The 20,240-nt window shown below is 43.8% G+C and overlaps 1 protein-coding gene across 1 annotated transcript in view; it reads right to left on the bottom strand.

Annotated features, from left to right (window-relative positions):
- The window catches only part of GRIN2B (glutamate ionotropic receptor NMDA type subunit 2B), a 161,200-nt gene that overhangs the window by 107,104 nt on the left and 33,856 nt on the right, over nt 1-20,240 (bottom strand). Inside the window, exon 2 of the mRNA XM_035544130.1 lies at nt 4,929-5,527. Coding sequence (XP_035400023.1) covers nt 4,929-5,527 — 599 coding nt within the window. The remainder of the gene's footprint in view (nt 1-4,928; nt 5,528-20,240) is intronic.

Here is a 20,240-nt window from a genome sequence, read left to right as displayed (position 1 = left end):
CATGGTCCTGTGAAAACAGAGCTTGCCCTTGATGTCTCAGGAAAAATGGTTTCCAACTGTTCATCAAGGGTTCTTTTGCATTGCTTAACTGGTTGACATGGAAAGCTCCAGATGAAAGTATTTCACCCAAAGTGGAAGTATCATGTCCAAACAATGCACCAAGCTAGCTTACCAGCTTTTTTCAAATTTGAGGAATCTGAGGCGCAGAACTGAACTTACCTTTGTTCCCCCCTTAATTTATTTCTTTGCAAAGGCAGTATAATTCCACATTTGTATTTTCATTCCAAAGCAAATGCTTCACTGCACTTTTTATTAAAATGAAATCTGGTGTGTGCAGCCTGGTGTTAAATGAGAGACTATTAAAGCCAATCAGTGGAGAACTCATTAGTAACCCTACAACAACAAACTAGTAGTTATGGCCCAGCATTCACAAGCAGCCATGACAACCAGTAGGACGAACCCAGGTCTCGTTGAAGGCTGTAATAAAAACATAGCTTATGTAGTCCAACATCCGAATATCCATACAAAACGGCTGATCTTCTATTTCTCAAATGATATGTGCCAGAAATCATATTCTTTTCTCATGACTCATCCCTGAATACCTCTCTCAAGAATACTCCTGTCATTTAGTTATTTCTTCCCATTTCTAAAATGTAATGAGAAGCACCCATCCTGAGCTCAAGGAAATCTGTCCCATCAATTAAAATAACGAAATAAACAGAAGGCTGCCTATAAACACATCCACCTCTGCCCACTCACTCCTTAGCAGCCATGGTGAAGGGAGAATAGATGAGTTTTGCAGAATGCCTAGAAGGTTAGCAACTCCACTTGGAAGGTCCAAGAGGGAAGAACTCCAAATCTGAGCATCTCTCCAGAGGAAAACTCTGTTAGAAACTCCTTCCCAACCTCTGAAACTTTCTCGCTTGGCAGAAAAGAGTAGAAGCACAGTGATTTGCTGAATGGAGAGGGGAAGACCAGCCATCAAGATAACTATAAGCTTGGTAGACTGGAATATTCAAACCAGATCACTTTCTGGGACAGTGGAGGAATAAATAAACGGATACCTATTAAAAACAAAACAAAGAATTAAAGAGCGCAATTGAACTGGAAAACAGCATGTGGATAGTTAGACTCCAACTGATCACCTAAGCCTATTATTAGCATAAATTGAGATATATCCCTCACAGAGGAAAACTTCCTCAAGAATCCTTCAAAAAGAAAAATAACAATACTTGTAGCATGAACCTTCCATAATGTATCATACTCCTACTAGTTAGTGGAGTTATCTTGCCAGCAGGTTCTTTTCTAGGACAGAATCTGCAATGTTCAATGGTCAAGATCGCACTTCTGCAGTTCCAGTCTAACACAAAGGAGTATCAGCTTCAAGATAGACAAGAAACAGTTGCTATGAGACCCTTATTAATATGAGAAGATGCACACCAAACACCTACAATGGTGAGAAATGGCATTTAGATAACAGTCCATCTCTATTTATTTATATTTTTGTGCTTGCAGCCATACCTCAAGGAAAGCTTTGTTAGCCCAAGCACTTGCAAAAACAAACTAAAGTGCCAATGAAAGAAGGGGCAAAAACATAGAGAAAATGAGTTTTCTTTCTGAATTTCATTAACATTCAGTCCAATTCCTCCTCAATCCATCATACACCCATAGAGCGGGACCATTTGATTTTAGTTGCATCCAGAACCATTGCATGTTGAGGAAGGAAAAAAAAAGAAGAAAAGAAAAGAAAAAAAATGTAAGAAATGATCAGGGTTCAAAGACACATCTTTGGAAATGACTAATTCACAGTGTTAGTGTATAATGTGCCCAGCTGAACTAAATTACACATTTTTTTAGTTGTATGTGTCACTCTCCAAAGAACAAAATGGGAAAATTCTTTTATTGTACTGCCTCCCAGCTATGGATTTGAAGCAAATCAGACCTCTTTGGATTAGCTTCAAGAGCTTCTGAAACACCAGCTACATGGTGATGTATTATCTGAGGTCACACACACTTTGCAGTCTCCCCAGACATCAAGCCCACGTACATACATTTCTCTATTCTGTGTAGGCATGTGGAGGGGGAACTGTAAGTTGCAGATGGCTGAATATAGTATTGCCAGGTCCGGAGCAGGACTATAATTAGTTTTCCAGAACCTTCATTCCAGTCCAAAGTATATCAGGAGAGGTTTAAAGCTTAGGATATAGTAAATTCCAGTGGTTCAAAACGACTTGAAGGTATGAACACAGATTATAACCATTAACTTCTGTGGACCTTAGTTCAGGTAGTGAGGTGAACTCATACCTTCAAGCTTGCTTCTTCCCACTTCCTTCTCGCTCTCCTCTGTCTTTCCTCCTGCCCAGATTCAGTCTGTGAGGCTGAGCTTGAAGCTATCACATTTCTATTGAAACTTTGGATTTGTAAAAGCAAAAGCTAATTTTGGACACCACTAGCTTTTATGTGCCAAAAGGTGCCTGAAAATAATTTCATTTAAAAAGAAGACCAAGCACACAACCCACTAGAGATCACACTGTTTAACTACCTCACTCAGAAGTACCGATAGGGTGGAAACATTTGCAGGAGGCAGAACCCCCAGACTAGCAGAGCACAGGTCAGCTCTGTGCAAGGCAAAGAAAGTATTTGCACGGTGATCACAGAGGCGACTGCAACACGGTGTAATGATTTCTGAGCTAGTTCAGGTGCCTGCAGCAATCTAAGCACTGGCAGAATGGAGCTTGGCATGGACTAATTGACTCTGTTTCTCAGAGAGACTGATGTCAGTACCCAAACTAAGTTGGGTATATCTACACGTATCTGCAGTCATTGCTGTGAATGTTATACCCCAAGTAGACAAGGGAGAAGGAACAGAATGATTTGGGCCATGAAGGTGAGAAGAAATATAATTCTTTCAAAAGCGACAAGAGCTGCTTTAGTGTGGGGTGCCCAGGCTTCGGGGCATATCTACGCTGCACAACAGTGCTGTCATATCTAGAGGCTCAAGAGTCTCTGAGCCAGTGCCTCCTATCCAATGCAAACGAGTGCTATACAGAATCTGCTGAGTCCTTGCAGAAGCATAGCTATATGGGTGTCATATTATGCACAGGCTAATTAGTAGAAGGTCTCTGCAGAACACAGCATCACACAGCAGGGGACAACATTTTTTTTTTTTCTAAAGAAATGCTGAAAAGTCACAACACAACTCCCCTCCAAAATCCCTATCCATTTGGAAAGGTAAAAAGCAGTCTGCCTTTATGCTACTTCTGACAAGTTTGTATATATTAAATATATTTTCCCTGTTTAATCATTCTGGGGATGACTCAATGGAGCAGCAGCAAACACCCCTTTCCACTAAGCCTAACTGGGAAGGAATCTGATAAAAGTATTGGGCACCTTTGGTGATTCCAAGGCTTGCAGACAACAAAAAGACAGTGTAGGAAAGAGGAAATCAAGGCAATGAGACCTGGTAATATGTCAATGGATCACAGAGACAAAGAACAAATAGCAGACAGAGTCATGGGCAATCTAATGGGTCAAAGAGGAGACTTCTTTCAATCCCCAACTTTCAGGCAAAGCAAAATCACGTTCTGCTTTTTTTGTCCATCAGTCCCTCTATTTGCCTAGTACAGTTTACAGTGAGAGGTCACAGCACAGAAACCAATCCATCACATTTACACTATTCCATGATTCATGGAACAAATGAAAAAAGATGCTGCGCTCTCTGTGGCCACCACTCTCAACAGCTACTACCTGGATTCCCCATATCCTACTGCAAAGGAACCGATGTGCCCGAAGATTTTATATGTAAAACATTGGAGAATGACAGCTGAGCAGGTCAGGGGGCATCTGGCTAATTGCAGATATCACCTCCCCCAGTTCTTCCCATGTCTAATTATCTGGGTTGCTTAGCTACACACTAAAATTCTAGCTGGGACAAAAAAGGAAGATCTAGCAATCAGAGGTTGTTCCACCACATGCTTCCTCTGTGGCCTCAAGCAGACATCTTAGCACTGCTTCTTCAGAAAATTTGAATCTGAATTAGACAAAGATGATTAATTCAAATAGGTTTTAATAAGTTTTCCTTTTCTTTTTTTTTTTTTTTAATGTCCTTTGCCATCTAGAAAAACTCCCAGTCCTAATGGAGGTGCTTAGGCTCTCTATGTAATGTGCATAGAGAATGGGACACAAAACAGCAAGCAGACACCGGCCAGCGAGATGCCAATGAGCAGGATGCACAAGTCCATCCTCTGAGTAAACTGGATGCTTAAGGCACCTGAGGGCTTTAAAAGCTTCAAGGATAAAGCAGGCGCTCACCAGAGTTGTTGACCCTAGCTTTTTTTACAGCTCTAGTTCTCCAGACCACTATGCACTTCCTTCTCTCTTGTGATTGAGGGGTAATAGGCAGCAAGACACTCAGTACGCAGACAACAGGTGCCATGAAAATATCCCAGGTGGGTCACACAACTATCACCTCTAAAGGACACCCGTTCATGTATCACTGGTGCCTCGAACAGTACCTGGGGCCGTCTAGATATAAATACAAAAATCCCCACTGCCTGCAGCAAAAACCCACCTGACACCTACAGACCCATTTGTGCAAAGACTCTCCAAGAAGTTCAGCACTGTTATGGAAACAAACCTGTTATGCATCAAGGGGCACACCCAAATATTTGCATCATGCCTTCATTGTGCCTTTGCCATGTGTTGGCTTCCTCCTCGTGTGGTGTGGCTGCTTTCAAACAGGATAACAGTACTGGCCTTCAGGACTTACAGCAAAGCAAGCCCCACCATTAGCACAGCTCCCCTTGTCCAGGTTCTAGCCAACACAACGCACTGCCCCAGCACACCACATGTCCTAGCAAAGTTATTCTAGTGGTCAGAGGTCCTTTGTGACCCCTCTTTTGTAAGGGTAGCCCAGCCCTCTCCCTTACCTGTTGAGCATGTTTGACTGGTAAATCCTTTTCTCCTGGGTGTTGTAACAGCTGCTCTTGGGTTCAGGGATGAAGCTGTGTTCAGACAGCATATCAGAAGCAGCCGTGGTGATTATGGCTATTCCATCCCTCACTCTGGCAGGAAGACCGTAGTCCCATTCATCATATGAGACAGAGATGAGCCCAGTGGGGAACTCGGATGGCACTGTGTCTGTATCCCCTGCCACCAGGCTGGGCACGATCCACGTGTAACCATAGCCTGTCAGACCCACAGAGTTGGCCACCTCAAAAATGTAGGTGGCCTCTTCCTTGGTACAGTAGAGGAGGATAACAGGGCTTTGGAGCTTCTTGAGCTGGTTCTGGATCTTTGAGTCCCCATCGTCCAGGGACATGTCCAAGAGGAGGACCTCCTCCAGTTCCCAACCCACAAAGCTGTGTTCAATGGTACTGCGGATCTTGTTCACAAAGTCCTGGTAACCAGGGAAGTACGTAGTGACAATGGAGAAGATGTACCAGTCATATTCTTCCATGATGTTGAGCATGACAGAGGCTTGCTGTTCTATTGATGGGCCAAACTGGAAGAACATGGATGACTCATCCTAGAATAGAAAGCCAAAGAGAAAAAGAGAAAGAGAAAACAAGAATAGGTCAAAGGAAATATACAACATTGCTAGTCAACCCATTGAGCATGTAGAGGGAGGCATGCAGTCAGAATCTTGCACTTCATGTCTTGGCCAGAGTTTATGGATTTTTAACAAAGTGAAGCAAGTGGAAAGGAAGTAAAAGCCTTTTTATGACCAGCTGTCCTTAATTTATTTTTAAAGGCAGGTTGCTGAAATTACTTAAAGGTTTCAAATGTTAGGCATGATTCTAACAGACAGGGAACAAGTGGTGCACAAGTGAGGCCAGAAAGGGAATATATGCAAAGTATTCCATGTTTGCAGAAATTAACAGCTTTAATCCCAGGATTATCACAACCACATACATAGGATAAACAGGGTACATATTAATTACAAATACATAACCACATATATGGGATAAACAGCTCTGATTTTGATTGTTTCAGACAGTCACTCTAGTCTGAATATCCAGACTGAAATATACCTAGAGTAGGCAGAACCATTGGACAGAAATAGATCTGAGAACCTCTATTGCAAATTCCTCTCAGAGCAAGCAGTAATACAAGGTACTATGACTGTGAAGACTCAGTCTTAGAACAATATAAAACCTACTAAAATTGAAATAGAATTCTAAACCATCAAGGGTTTTGTTTATACCATGTTTTAGAGAAATGTTAGCTTAATATTTCTCTTGCTATTGCCTTCATATCCTTCCACCATGCCATGTTCATCTTTGCAAGAATCAGAACATGCACTTTTTTATAACTCCCAAGACTACAAAAGGATTATATACAGATCTCATCTCTTCAATGGCATAATGCAAGCTTTCTTTGTCCTGAGATTTCACAAGATACCAGGCTTTCAATTTTTAACAGATTTGGTAAAATCCAAATCCCACTTTTGCACGGTTCCTGGCGGAAAGGATTGGAAAAGGCACTTTCCCAATATGTTATCCCATAAAGTGATCTCCGCCTTTTAAAGTCAACTGCAAATTCCCACTGACTTCTGTAGAATAGGATTTGATCACAAAGAAGAAAAAAAAAACAAGCAAACAAACAAAAAAATGTCAGAATTAATGTTATCTTTCCACAGAGATTCACATTAAGATAACAAAATTCAATCACTACTTTTAGGAATAAGATAGCAGTTCTGCCTTCTCTCAGTCAGCCAGAAGAGTTGAACCAGAGATCCAGAACAAGGTAGTACGGAGTTTTAGATCTGGGGGAACTCATTGTGAAAATGCCCCAAAAGCATTACCTCAAGACATTCACATTTAGAACAGCTCTCTACCAAATTCACTCTCCGACAATTTAGCAGGTAGAGATGGTTTTCAGCAAGGGTGACAGTTAATCAGACATCCATCCATCCCTTCTTTAGTCATGTTTTTTATTACCTATTGTCATTTTCTCTATTGGCAAAACATGCCATTGCTCAGCAACTCCAGGAAAAAAATCTCTGATCTTGTAACCAGCCTTCAGCTGTTTCTCTTTCCTGAACTCCTTGTGGGTCACAACCTATACCAAAGAGTCCTTGCTCCCAGATCCCAGTGCCTTTCCTATGAGGTTTGGTGATTAAACTCTATTCACTTCCTCCACACAGCTCACCACCCACTTGTGAAAGTACTCTTGGGCTGCTCTTTGCTCACTGGAAAAATAAATGTACACAAAAAGAAAAAAAAAAAAAGCAAATTGGAGATGAGACAAGATGACAAAAAAAAAAAAAAAAAACAGGAACAGCAACTGAGCCTCACAATCTGTGGAAAAGAGCTCATATTTTCTAATCATTGGAATTCACCCCTTCTCCTACAATTGCGCTCAGGAAAAAAAATACTCTTTCAATAAAGAGATATGCTTTATCTTTGAAGCTCGTGGAGAAAATCAGGAAAGCCAGATGAAAGATTGAACAGCTGTCACGGCACCTGCCTGATATTGAAAACAGCCTGAACAAGCATCTCCAATGCCCTTCATTGCACTGCGCCTTTGAAAGCCACCTGTAGCAAACTGAATGCTACAGTGTGAAGACTCAGCTTTACCATAACATAAGAATGCAAGACACCCACAGTGGTAACTAGCATTTATTTATATATTAAATTCAACAAAAAACTTTTCTATTCTTATGCATAAGAATCTCTGCACTGAATGCAAGTTTCCAGTTCCTAGCAGAGAGTCTAAGAGTTGAAGGACCCGGCTACTGAATTATGGGAAGATTGGACACACAGGATCTTGAAGTCTTGTCTGAAGAAAATATTGGGTGCTTTCTTCAGTGACAAAGAGGGGACATGAGGTGGTAAATCCACTAGCATGTCAAGGCTGCGGAGACACATGCGCATACAGTAGTTACTAGACGTGGTAGGGAAATGCAGGAGGTTCTGCCCTCACTGTGATTCGCAGTCAGATGCTCCAGCTAAAGCACGTGCTGGTAGTTCATTCCACATAGCACAGCACAGTTGAAAGAAATTCGGTCCCAAAGGCTCAGGCAGAAAATTCAGCACTCCTTACTAACCAGAGCATATCAGAACATCAAAAATCAATACACCAAATAGATAGCTTTATGACAATCCAGCTAAACAATTCCTCTCCATCAAGAAACATATGCATCCGTCCTTAAATCAAAGAGCACAGACCACTTGGCTGTGCATGTAATAATTGCTCTTGAGCAACTGCTTGCATTTTTATTACAGAAGCAGCAAGAAGAGGCAACTTCTATTCAAAATGCGAGCATTAAGGAGGTGCAAGCCAGTCCAGCTTTTGGCTTGGCAAGATGTTTCTTAGCACTTAATCACCACAATAGTTGGGTAGCCAAATGTTCTTCATTCTCTAACCAACTCAGCACTCAGAAAAAAAGAGGGGTAAGGGAAGAAGGACAGACGACAGCGTGGAAGAAAGTGTCCCTCTCATAATAAATCAGGAGAATTGCTGATGGAGCTGGATGAGAATCTCAGTGAGTGCCTTTTGGGGTACAGAAAGCTAAGAAAGAAATATTCCTGAGAGCCACAGTTTCCTGATTTTTGACCACACCTGATGGAAATCCAAGGAAAAAGAGAAGAAGCTGAACTGACAGAGAACCACAGGGTTATCAGAGGTGGAATTTGACCTCACTGTGGTGTTACAATGAGAGACTTCAGATTAGGAGGCAGATCCAAGTTTTTTTTACCATTCATTACCGTTCATTAGTGCTTTATTAGTCTAAAACCAGAAAGGAGTATCTTACCCCTCCAAATATTAAAGACTTTTATAAACATTGCAAGCCCCTATTTTTCTCCTGCAGAAATTTCATATTCCACCCTCCCCTTTTTCACCCTGGAACAGCCAAAATATGGTTCAACATCGCCACTGGAGACAGATTTAAGTTTGGATTGGGAAAGGTTGAGTTAAAAGGAGACGTCCCTCACGCTGCACATACCTAGGTTAAAAACAATCCCCTGGCTACAGAAAAAAAAAGCTTGTCTTTCTCCTACAGCCCTCCACCTGCAAGCCTGGGCTCCCCCATAGCTAACTGCTGCAAGATCCTTTAAGATGCAGCGGAGGTGTCCCTCACCCAGTCTGGAGGAAGAGAGGCTCCATTACAGGATCTCAATCCTCCAGAGATCCTACTACTCCCCCACCGTAACCCTGCAAGGTCAGGGATCTGTGGTTTGCAGAGCTGAGCTGGAGGTGGAGCCGATCGACTGACACAGCACCACTCCCCAGCTGACAGATGGCTTCCCACAGAAAATCTGCTCAGAGTTTACCAATGCTGGGACAAGTATTGCCTCCCCCTCCAGCGCATTTAACCCCTCAGAGAAGGAGGCTGGATTGCACGTGGTGAGGGAGCAAAGGCACGCACACTGAGGACTCCTCTTTGAGAAAGGTGCCTAGGTGGATGGAGATGGGTGTGGTGCAAGATTCAGGAAATAACCGAGTATTATTGTCAGCACTTCTAAGTTGTCAAATGCCTTCTGTCCCTGAAGGGCATACCCATGTAGATGCTGCACTGGGGGCCAGATGTGACCCCCGCCCCAGACCTGGGGTGATAGCCCCTGACAAGGCTCTTGCAGGAGCCCTCCTGCAGCTGCACCAGTTGAAACCAACCTCTGCTGTTTAGAAAACCATTTACCTCTGCCATGGCAGGAGAGGTCCCCAGGGTGCTTTTCTCACAAGTTCCTTCCTAACAGCCTCTCTGGATTCCCCAGACAAGCAAAAGCAATTACTGCCTTGCAAACAACATCTTACTATTGAGAGCAAAACTGCTGCTCGGCATGGGGCAATCTCAAGAACATCCCTAAAGCAGAAGAATGCCAGATCCCCAAAAACAGTTGCAGTGAGCCAGTCATCCTGAGGAACTAGAGAGCCTTCCACTAAGCCACAGCTGCTGACTTAGGAAGTAAGGAGACTGGCATTTTATGTTTCCTTCTAAGGTTCCTCTGTGTAGATTATTCAAATATAATCTGGCGGTGTGTGTCACGCTGAGCTGACATGATGGCTGAGCCTCAAACAGATCTACGGTACTGGTAGCAAGTTGCTTAGCATCAGTGCAAGTGCCAGAGCCCACACGGGCCAGGTGTGTCAAGTTATATACAAGGATTAAGTGTGTGAGGAGCGAGTCAAGAGCATATTTTTGCAAAATGCCCTCGGCTGCTATCTTTGCACAGGTGCAAGAGAAATACAGTTTGTTCTGCTCTGGGAGTGGTCCCTTTTCATTAGGCTTTTGAAAGCATCGGTATACCTGATACCCATTTACCACTGTATTAAAGGACCTGTGCTGCCATAATTTAATGACTGGGATGTGCCCTTCACTTTCTTTCCAGTGCTCTGGTTTGCAAAGGGGATCCCGTAAGATCCTCATGATCTCAGGCCACTATCCCTTTTCAAAGCCTTGTTGTCGTTTTGCTGATTTAGAAGAAAAGCTGTGTGTCTTTAGTACTGTCTTGATTTGCAAAATTCCTCTATGACCTACAGACAAATCATATAGGGCTGCCTCCTGTACAGACTTAAGCCCTACCTACCACAGATTTTGTGGGGGCAAAAAGGAGTGAGCAAGCACCAAATAACTTCTGGGAAAACACAGACCTTAATTTCCCTACCTATGTATTTCTTTTCTTCAAAACTGAGACACCACTGTGTACCTATTTGTCACAGTCCTGGTGGGATACCTGATTCAGAAGGAGTTTTATTGTTCGGGATGGAAAATGCCACAACAGTTCAAGGTCTTATAATTAAATTTTCTATATTTCTGAGTCCATTTGTTATAACAAATCTGACAGGAAATCAGGATCTTTGTTGCTTAAGTGTTCATTTACTTCTGTTTATTCTTACCACAAATGCATCACTACTTCAGGCTAGCCTGGAGTCAGAATCTTCTGCCTGTTTGTTTTTCCTCTCCACGTTTAATTTTTTTATTTAGTTTTCAACAACTCAATACAATAAAACTCTGTTTTTAATATTACCCTACTGCCTCATTCTGTTTGAGTCCCCTTCTTGAATGCTTGCACTAGGGAGCATGAGAATATAGTGGCACTACAGCCCTAGCACAATGTTCCCATGGTGGGACTGGGGACTAGAACAGTGTCTCTGCATCCATCACAAAGATACACACTCACTTTTCCACAAAAACACACATTCACATCAAAGCCTATGCAAAGTAAGGCTGAACTGTGTCATTTGTTAATGACGCTCTTCCTAGCTGATACTATTCAGTAGGATTTCAAAACTCTCCTATCTTGCTACAGTAGGTTCCCTGATTACGGTTATTACTGATTTTTGCTTGCACAGCAGATGGAGCAGATGACCTCTTGCAGTCCCCTCCCAGTGCTCTGATTCTCTCATGAGCAAATCGTTCTTGGTGTAAATCTTCAGAGCTGCCCTGGGAACGTGCTGTCATTGGGAAGTTCAAGTTTGTTAGATGCAGAAATGTGGTTGACATAACCATATTTATCAGTTCCCTCACTTGTTCTAGTAATAACTACCGAATGCACTGGCCTTATTTGACAGAAAGATACATCTAAGAGATGATAGTCACAGAGAAATTATTACAAATATCGGTATATGACTGAAAGGGAGAGACATGTTTCAATGTCCCCGCTGAGCAAAAGGCAAGCAGAACTCAAGACACCATCAGCATGGCCATTGGGCACACATGGCACAAGACAAGCCAACACACCAAGGGACATCATAAGAGACAGGAAGGAAAATGGAGGTTGTCACAGCTGGAGAAGGAGTGTTTCAGGCACATACAACACAAAACCAGAGGAAACCAGGCCTCATTCTTTCCACTGTTCACACAATTTGAAACTTGTCGTAGCAGAAACAAAGCCCAGACTGACAAGGTACCAGGAGGCTTTGACAGGATAAATACTGTACAGAACCATTAACACTGTGACAAATTAGTAGAGGGCAGTAAGACCCCTCTTTTACAGGCCAGCGTTTTGCTATCCTTCTGGTCCCTGCTGGAGTGCACCCAAGTGGCCAAGAAAGGTCTGCAGCAGTCAGAATGGTTGTTGACTCTCTAGGTCTTCTCTAGAAGTAACCATCACTGGTGGCTGCTGCAAATAATTGTGATAAGGAATCTAGAGTTGCCAGTCTAGCTCAGTTTTGTTACACTGGTAAAGAGTAACAAAGGTACCAAGATTCACATGTATGGTGATATTAACTATACTCTTAAGTATCATCGTATACACAGCCTCCAGTTGTGGTTTGGGCATTAATCTCTCTGTAGCAGTGAAACTGATTTGTTGCAGAGCTTTAGCCCAGGGGCAACTGTGTAAGTGCTCTAGCACCAAGGAGCTCCTGAGAGCCATAATGAAAAGGTCTTTGATTAAAGATGACTCAAGGGCTGGAAACAGCTAAGTGATTTCCAGTTTCCACTTAAGAGTCTGCAGAAATCATTCGTCCGAAACATTTTGCAACAGAGGAAACGAGATACCCTAGATTTTGTTATCTTGATCTTCGGAATGTTTCACTACCACATGCATTTAATGAACAAAATGAAAGAGTCAAACACATCAGGACCATTGTCCAGTGGAATCCTGAGGAAACACCAAAGGTTGTTTGCCAACAGTGAGGGGTCCACCACTTGTGAATTTTATACACAGCCACTGGTCAAAGCAAACTAGTATATGATGGTATGACATACCAGCTTCTCAGAGCATCACATGTGGATGCCAGCACTTTTCCACAGAGGGGAAATGTCAGTTAGCAAGCTGCCAGGATAAACAATTTTCACATCAGGCATGTTGCATTTCCATTTTCACCTCTGTATGTGTGTGCTTCCTTGTTTGATGAGCTTACATAAAATGGCTTAAGCCACTGGTCACTCTGGGTAGATTCCCCCTGTCAGGTGCCATGTTATACCACACTGGCAATCTAGACAGTCCCAGCTCAGACAAACCCACTGACTGGCTTAATATCCTGACATGGTGAGCCCAAAACAGTTAGAGGAAAGCCAGACTGCCCCATTACCCATCCACCCAATTACATCATGGTGTTTGCCCAGGGATTCTTTTCTGGCTGTCTTATCCTCCAGACTAAGGACTGAATTTTGATTGTAAGCTGAATGGTATGTCATTGGTATAGCCTTATCAATCAACAGCAGCCATAAAACTCTCCAGCTCTCTTTAAAAAAGTCCAGTCACAGTATTTGGCAAGATGTCATTGAATAAATTTTGCAAATCAACTATCCAGGATGAAATACTATTTCTTTTTATCATTTCTAAATTAACTGCTCTTCCATTTCATCAAATATTCCTTTGGCCTCTTATTATAAGCAAACCTGATTATGAGCTGAACGTGCAAAGGTTCACGGAGTCTATTTAGATAAGCCCTGGAAGTTCAGCATTATGTCCGATGCCATCTGAGCCTCTCAGGAGCTGAAGATCTCCTCCCACTGTAGCCCAGCTGTGTACTGTATCCAGGGAGTGTCTGCGAGGACCCTCATTCCCCTTCTCAGCCACAAAGTAGTGATACCTTCCTTCCTCTCAAATTCTGCATTGCTTATTAAAGCAGTAACCTTTTGTGGGAAAAGCTGTTGGTTCCTCTGTGTCCTACCACATGGCACCTGCAGTCCTGATGATGCCAAGGTCTACTCAGCTTTTATGGACAGAGTGAAGTTGGCTGTGCCCATGCTCCGAGCTGGCCAGACCACAGCCGAAGTAAAGTTGTCAATTTAAAGTAATGCTGTACCAGGACTGAATCTTTCCTCAGAAACTGTCCTTGTTAACCAGTTTAGACTACTTCTAATGTTCTGATATAGCTACATAACCTTTGGATCAGAGCTAGCTTGCCTCAGATCATAGTACAGCATGTGCAAGCAGCTGAAGGCAAAGCCTGTGTACATGTGCCCTCCACTTTCTTAAGCTAAGGAGCAATAAAAGGCTTCAGCCTTTAAAAAATAAGAAAATAAAACTTAAAACGGAAATGCTCTCTAGCAAGGGGACAAAACCAAGAGCTGAGATCTGACTAGATTACAGACACTCTAGATTTCCCACTGCCCCACACACCTAGCTGCCTCTTCTCTATGAGGGTCATAATCAAGGCTCTAAATGCGGAAAGAAAAAAATAGAAAGAAAGAAAGAAAAAAAAAGGAAAGAAAAAGTTCCAGCCCCCACCGCCTTGGTTCCAGTTCAGAACTAGTGTTTCCCTGGCAACCACGCACACGTAATACAGCCGTGGCCATAAGCTCCTTAGAGCTGGTGCCGGCAGCCAGAGAGGACGGCACCGCATTGCTCCCTGCAGAACTGCACGGGGTATGGCACGGCCCGCTGGTGTCGTGGCTGTCACAGCTGGGGCCAGGCGTTGTTACCCACATCCACACACCCACCCTGGCTCTTCTGTCAGCCTGCTGGGATTGCAGAGAGAAGGAGGGGGCCTGACAAGCTACCTGTCTGGACCTCTTGTGCAGGGTGACTGAGGGGAGGTAGCATCTGCAAGGACTGCCTGGGGATGCTCACCTAGGTGGTTGGTCTTTCACAGTCTTTGAGGAAGGGAAATGGGTCATTTCTGAGGCTCCTTGGAGACAAGGTCTTGGGTGAGATAGTATCCCTTCTCTTTTCCTCTTGTCCCACTCTAACCTGGATGAGCAGGAAGAGCTGTTGATCCCTCTCAAAAGGGACAAAGCCCACCCAACACCTTCACTTCCCCCCACCAGACAGAGGGTGAAGGATGTGATCCAAGGCTTCTGAAGTAGAAGGAGACTGCAGGATTCTGTATTCAGACCCAAATCTACAGACAAGAAAAGACATTGCCTCTTTCTTGCAGAAACCAAGACTTCCCTTCATCCTTCTGCCCACCCAGGCTTCCTTCTCCACAGTAGCTCCTGACTACCTCTATGCTCCTTGGCACTGTTTTCCTACGTGGTGGGAGAGGAACATATGGAGCATATGCACTGCTGTCTTTGCTTCACTTTATTCATACACCATTTATACCCAGGAATTCAGTCACACAAATACAGCAAGGTTTATTCGGTTAGCCCAGGCTATTGGCTTCCTGCCTTGAGGTTGCCTCATGATTCAGAAAGATGTGAGGCTGGAGATCCAGTCTGTCTTTTCTCCTCTTGAGCCTGAGAGTAAGCATTCAGCCATTTCATATAGCGTTCTTAGACTGTGAGGATCTACCCTATCTTCACTGCATGCTCCAGATTAGATCCTATCACTTTGGTAAGGAGGTGCTGCTTGCTCAGAGTACACCTCCTCCCTTCCCTGAACTCTCCCAAACATGACTCACCCCAGCTCACTCCAACCTGTGTGTTACAGCAGAGGCTGGGACAGGAGCAGTGTCAAAGCCTAGCTGTGCACAGCAGAAAGGCCAGCTCCCTGTGGTATGCTTTAAGAGGGCTTCTACCACCTTCCTCATGCTGCCTGGGCATAAAATGAAGAAACAGCACCCTGGTCCGTTTTTGTTCAGACACGCTTCTGGCAAGCAGCTGCCTCATTAACGCATAATGTGCATGTCTGCACCAGGCAACAGGAGGCACGGAAACCCTGAGCTGGCCTTAAGGTATCCATGCATTAGCATTGCATGGACACTCCAGCACAGGCCCAGTATAGCTGCCATTTCAGGAGAGCTAACTAGTTCAAATCCTGGCCTGCACTGCCCCTGTGACACTCCTGGCTTCAGATCTGGCTGGTGACTCTCAGAGCCTTAGGAGAAGAACCAGAGGTAGACACCTGAACTATAGGGTCTGGACTCTGGATACAACCCCTGCTTTGGAAAGCGACCGTATCACTGAAGTGTGTTACAAGAGTCCTTGGCTGAACAAGCAATAGGCAGTTCAATATGCAGCCTCATTTGCCATGCCTGAAGGCCTGATCCCCATCAGAACAGGCTGTGGCCAGAGCTAGTTACCTCTCATGCTCCAGGATGGATGAAAGCATGGCAATACCTGCCTTCTCCCTGTCCAGATCTCCTTCCTAGTCAACCAATGAGCAGCACCCCTGTCAGAAAGCTGCTGTCATGCCTGTCTTGCTCATCTGATTGATTCACAAAGTTTTAAACGATTATTGATTCTCCTCCTACCCACTGTGAAGACCTTGAGACCAATAAAGCACATGGAGTTATTTACACGGATATTAGAAAGGAAAGGAGCTCCCTCTTCAAATGTTCTTCTTGAGCTCCCATCTATTAAGTCTCGGAAACTCAATAGGAGGTTTCCTACAGCTTTACAGACAAAAACACTCGCAAATATCTGAAGTCACTTGCATGCACACATGCCCATCCAAACATTTGCAGGATGTTCTGCCAAATTCACACCTGCTGAATTATTGCTTCCTATTATTTTGTTTTGGGATCATAGCTCTTTAGTTCCTTTTCTTTGCACTGATGATTAACAGCCATTTGCTATACCCCTTGCTGCTATGAGAGTGAGACAGAAATTATGGCAAACCTGCTATTCTAGGAAAAGCCATTTCTGAACTCCAATGAATTGGAATTTGTTGTTGGTAAAAGAGTGGACCACAGGAGAGGTAAAGCTTGCAATCTCCCCACAGTTCCAGAAACATTTCATATTCATAGTTGCTACAGTGACTGGTGCTGGAAGGACTATTATACTCATCTCCATGATCTAAGCAGATGAACATTTACACTCCTCATAGCCTGATGAAGAGGATTTAGGGAAGCGAATCAGTCAGCCTGACTTTGCAATAAGGATGCAGTAAGTTTCACTTCTGCATTTCTCTTCAACTGAGCAACAAAAGTCAGCGAGCTCATTTTTAGTCAGCTTAGCTCTGTGCCAGAGTACATGTAATTGAATACACTGTTTTTTCTATACTTACCTGCATATTAATAGAAGGTGCCATCTATATAATCATTGTGCCTTTGACATAACTTAAAAGCAGCAGCATAATAAATAAGATGTTCTTTTTGTACTTGAATTCAAGTTTTTCCATCTATATTAGGTTTTATGCTTTTTTAAACAAAACCTGAGGCTGAGCTTGAACTGCCATATCTTTTTCAAGATCACACATGCACATGAAGCACTGAGATTTCTGTTGAGGATCGGCAGGGCAGAGAAAGGGATTGACAGAGCAGCAAAAGAATTTGCCTCTGCTGGCCATTAATAATAAGAGTAACAAAAGCATCTGTGAGAATGAAAGCCAGGGTGAGGCATGTAAGGTATAGAAATAACTCTTTGACTGACTCAAAGGCAAAGCCAATGCATCTTGTTTTCCTGTATCTCCTGTTGTCTGTCCTCTTTCTTAACCACACACTCTAGCACAACGGGGGAGTGGGAAGTAGATGGAAGCCTCAGCAGGAGCTACCATAAGCCAGGGAGAAACGAGCTATTCAGTCCGAACATTGCCCTGCCAGGGCTCGTGATAAAAGATGGACAAATAAAGATATGAGAAGGGAAAGAAAAAGCCACATCCAGCGCTGCACCTCCTGCAAGCGAAGAGCCGTTGGCTGTGATGCTTTGTCTTTTCTTTCCACTTTGTCTCACTCTGTCTCATTATTTCCTGTCGTCCTCTACACTGCTGCCTCCGGGTTCTTTAGTGAATGCAGGTAGAGAGAGAGAGAGAGAGAGAGAGACATGGGCACCTAGGCAGCTCTACATGCACGATGGCTCAAGGTAGGCAAATTGCCTCATCTCCGATGTGCCAGTTCCACTCCAGCTCAGGCTGGCAGAGCCTGGAGTGGATTAGCATCTGACAATGATCCCTATGAAATGAGGTGATGGTGCAGTCCAGCCTTTCTGAAGATTAGCGTCTACATCACCACACATGCGTTCAGAGTTAATTAAGCCTCTGATTAGTGCTCTCAGAGAGAAGCCAAGGATTATACAAGCTGCTTCACTACACAGCCTTGGTCACATCCCTGTGGAAGAGAACTCGCATACCTTCAAATTATGGGGGAAAGGAACAGGGACATGCTTTTAACAGGCCATATTCTTCCCAACAAAGTACTGCCCTTCAGGACTCATCTTTCATGGAGGCAAGTAGTTATCTAATTGATATACACCAGGAAGATCTGGGTTTAAAAAAAAATCTATCTTTCCTTTAGACAGGTCAGAATAACCAATACTTGTGGGAAAACAATAGCCACAGAAAGGTCTATTTCAGAGTGCAGCTAAGCAATTCTGGAAGCTGACAAAGTCATCAGTCTGGTCATCTAGCTTTAGGGTTATCTTTCCTTTTTTTTTTCTATATACATTGTAGAAAGAAGTGCCTTTTCTCCTTTCCATGCAAATATCTGAATATCTGACTCCTGAGAAGTACTCAGCTGAAAACCATTTCTTTCAAGTCTGTTGGCTAGTGTAAGACACCCTAACCTTTTCATTATCTCAACGGATGCAGGATGTGTACATCCCTACACTGTGCATCCATCTGCACTGCATAGCAGCCTGCAGTGGTAGCTGTGCACCCTTCATCTCAAATGACACCCTCTTCTTTTCTGTGCTAAGAGAAGAAGAAACAAAGTTGAAGAACTACGCACATTCATCATCTTGGCATCAGCACTCTCCAAGACATGCAACCTTGCAGAGTGAATGAGTATACTGCATAGGAGATATCAGCCCAGTGCTCAAAAGCTCATGTGGTGTCCAGCTGCTCTTGCTATGTTATCCAGTAACTTCTAAGGGCTGATAATAGATCTCTTTCTCCTCTCACTCATCAGGCTAATCCCATTAACTTCAAAGCCACAATACTCTCCCAAGGTGGAAGTGAGAGTATGGTCAGACTCCTCATGCATGCAGCAGTAGGTTATGGATACAACCTCTGTATTTATCAGTGGCAAAAAAAGGCAGATATCCCTCACTGCCCCTCCTTCCCATGGAATCTCTCTAATGTATCCCTAGAATGACCAAGGAAGGAAATGTAGCATTTTTACGTATTTGCGTATTTTAAAACGTACATACTTCATCCATAAATAGATGGCTGAGGGTATTAAACCTCCTTTATTATAGGGAGCTTTATGAGGGGTATGAGTTCCCTTTCAGCTGACCGCTGTGTGAGACTTTGCACAGCAGACTGCATATTCCCCAAATTCACTGCTATGCAGCAAGCAAATTCTTGGGTCCTCAGAAGATTTTCACTTCACTCCATAAGCACCAGCATGTCTGTTTCAGCAGAGACAAATCATACAAGCCCTCCCAGCCTTGGACTCAAACCTTCTCAGGGCTTCTCTCCGCAGAGCAGTTTATTTCCTTACAATTGTGCTTCTCGGACATCATCAGAGGAAGCCCTTGGTCCTCTAGGCACACTGACAGCAACATTTTAATAGCACACAGCAATGTTGCGCAACAGTTAAGCATCTAAAGTAAAGATGAACAACATTTCAAACAGAAACAGCAGGAAGACGTTAAGCAGGCTGCTCATAATCCCTACTGCTGGGATGTGGACAGAAGACACAAACCAGTCCCATTCCAGGTGAGTCTCGGAAAGAGATTTTTCAGGACTGTGAGTGGACAACCCTCTCCATCCTACAGCTTGCACCAAACCACCTCCTCAGAGTTTAACAGCATCGTGCAGTCTTTACAGGCTCAGAAAGGAGATTATTGCCTCTTGAAGTGCCAAAAGCTTTTGCTACAGCTTCTAGGTTTTCCCTGAAGTGCTCCCCTCCAGGTATTGAAGGGGCTAGGTATTACAACTGAAAAGACTTTTATTTAGCATTTTTTTCTTCTCAGTAGATGTACTCAACACAGAAGGAATACGCTACATGGGATCTTTTTGCTCCATCACATCTGCATAAGCTAGTTTTTATCACACTGTACAACTGTTTCAACTTCCCAGCAACAGCCTCCTCACATTTCCAGACCTCTTCAAGGCATGCCTGGATCGTGTGATGCCGAGCCCCGTTGTCAGAGATGCCAGAGCTAACCTACTAAGCCCACAAGGAACACCAGCACCTTGCAGAGGTATTAGCTTGAATCCACAAGGAGTGAAGTTGTCCTGACTCTGAGCTACGTGTGCGATGACATGATTGTACCACCCCTGGAGTTAGCCTGCTGGGCACTGCCTAAGGGCCTACACACTCTGCCACGCAGTAATGCTCTCTGAGAGACTCTCTCCTTTCCTGCAATACCTGGGCACCCCGGTGTCTCAAAGTGTTTCCCACCACAGCCGCCATAGGACTTAGGCTTGCTGCCTAAGCTCCAAAGGCCCCAGGTGCCCCCATCACCTCAGCAGGGGTTGTTCTCCACAACACAGGAAATGGTGAACATCTCAACCCCTGGCTCTCAGGGGACCTGGCACCTTTCTCCTGCACCCCCCAACCCCATGGGGTCCATC

This window comes from Cygnus atratus, chromosome 1, assembly GCF_013377495.2.
Source record: "Cygnus atratus isolate AKBS03 ecotype Queensland, Australia chromosome 1, CAtr_DNAZoo_HiC_assembly, whole genome shotgun sequence".
Classification (NCBI taxonomy): domain Eukaryota; kingdom Metazoa; phylum Chordata; class Aves; order Anseriformes; family Anatidae; genus Cygnus; species Cygnus atratus.
The sequence above is the reverse complement of the archived record's forward strand: the minus strand, read 5'-3'. Positions and strand labels throughout refer to the sequence as shown.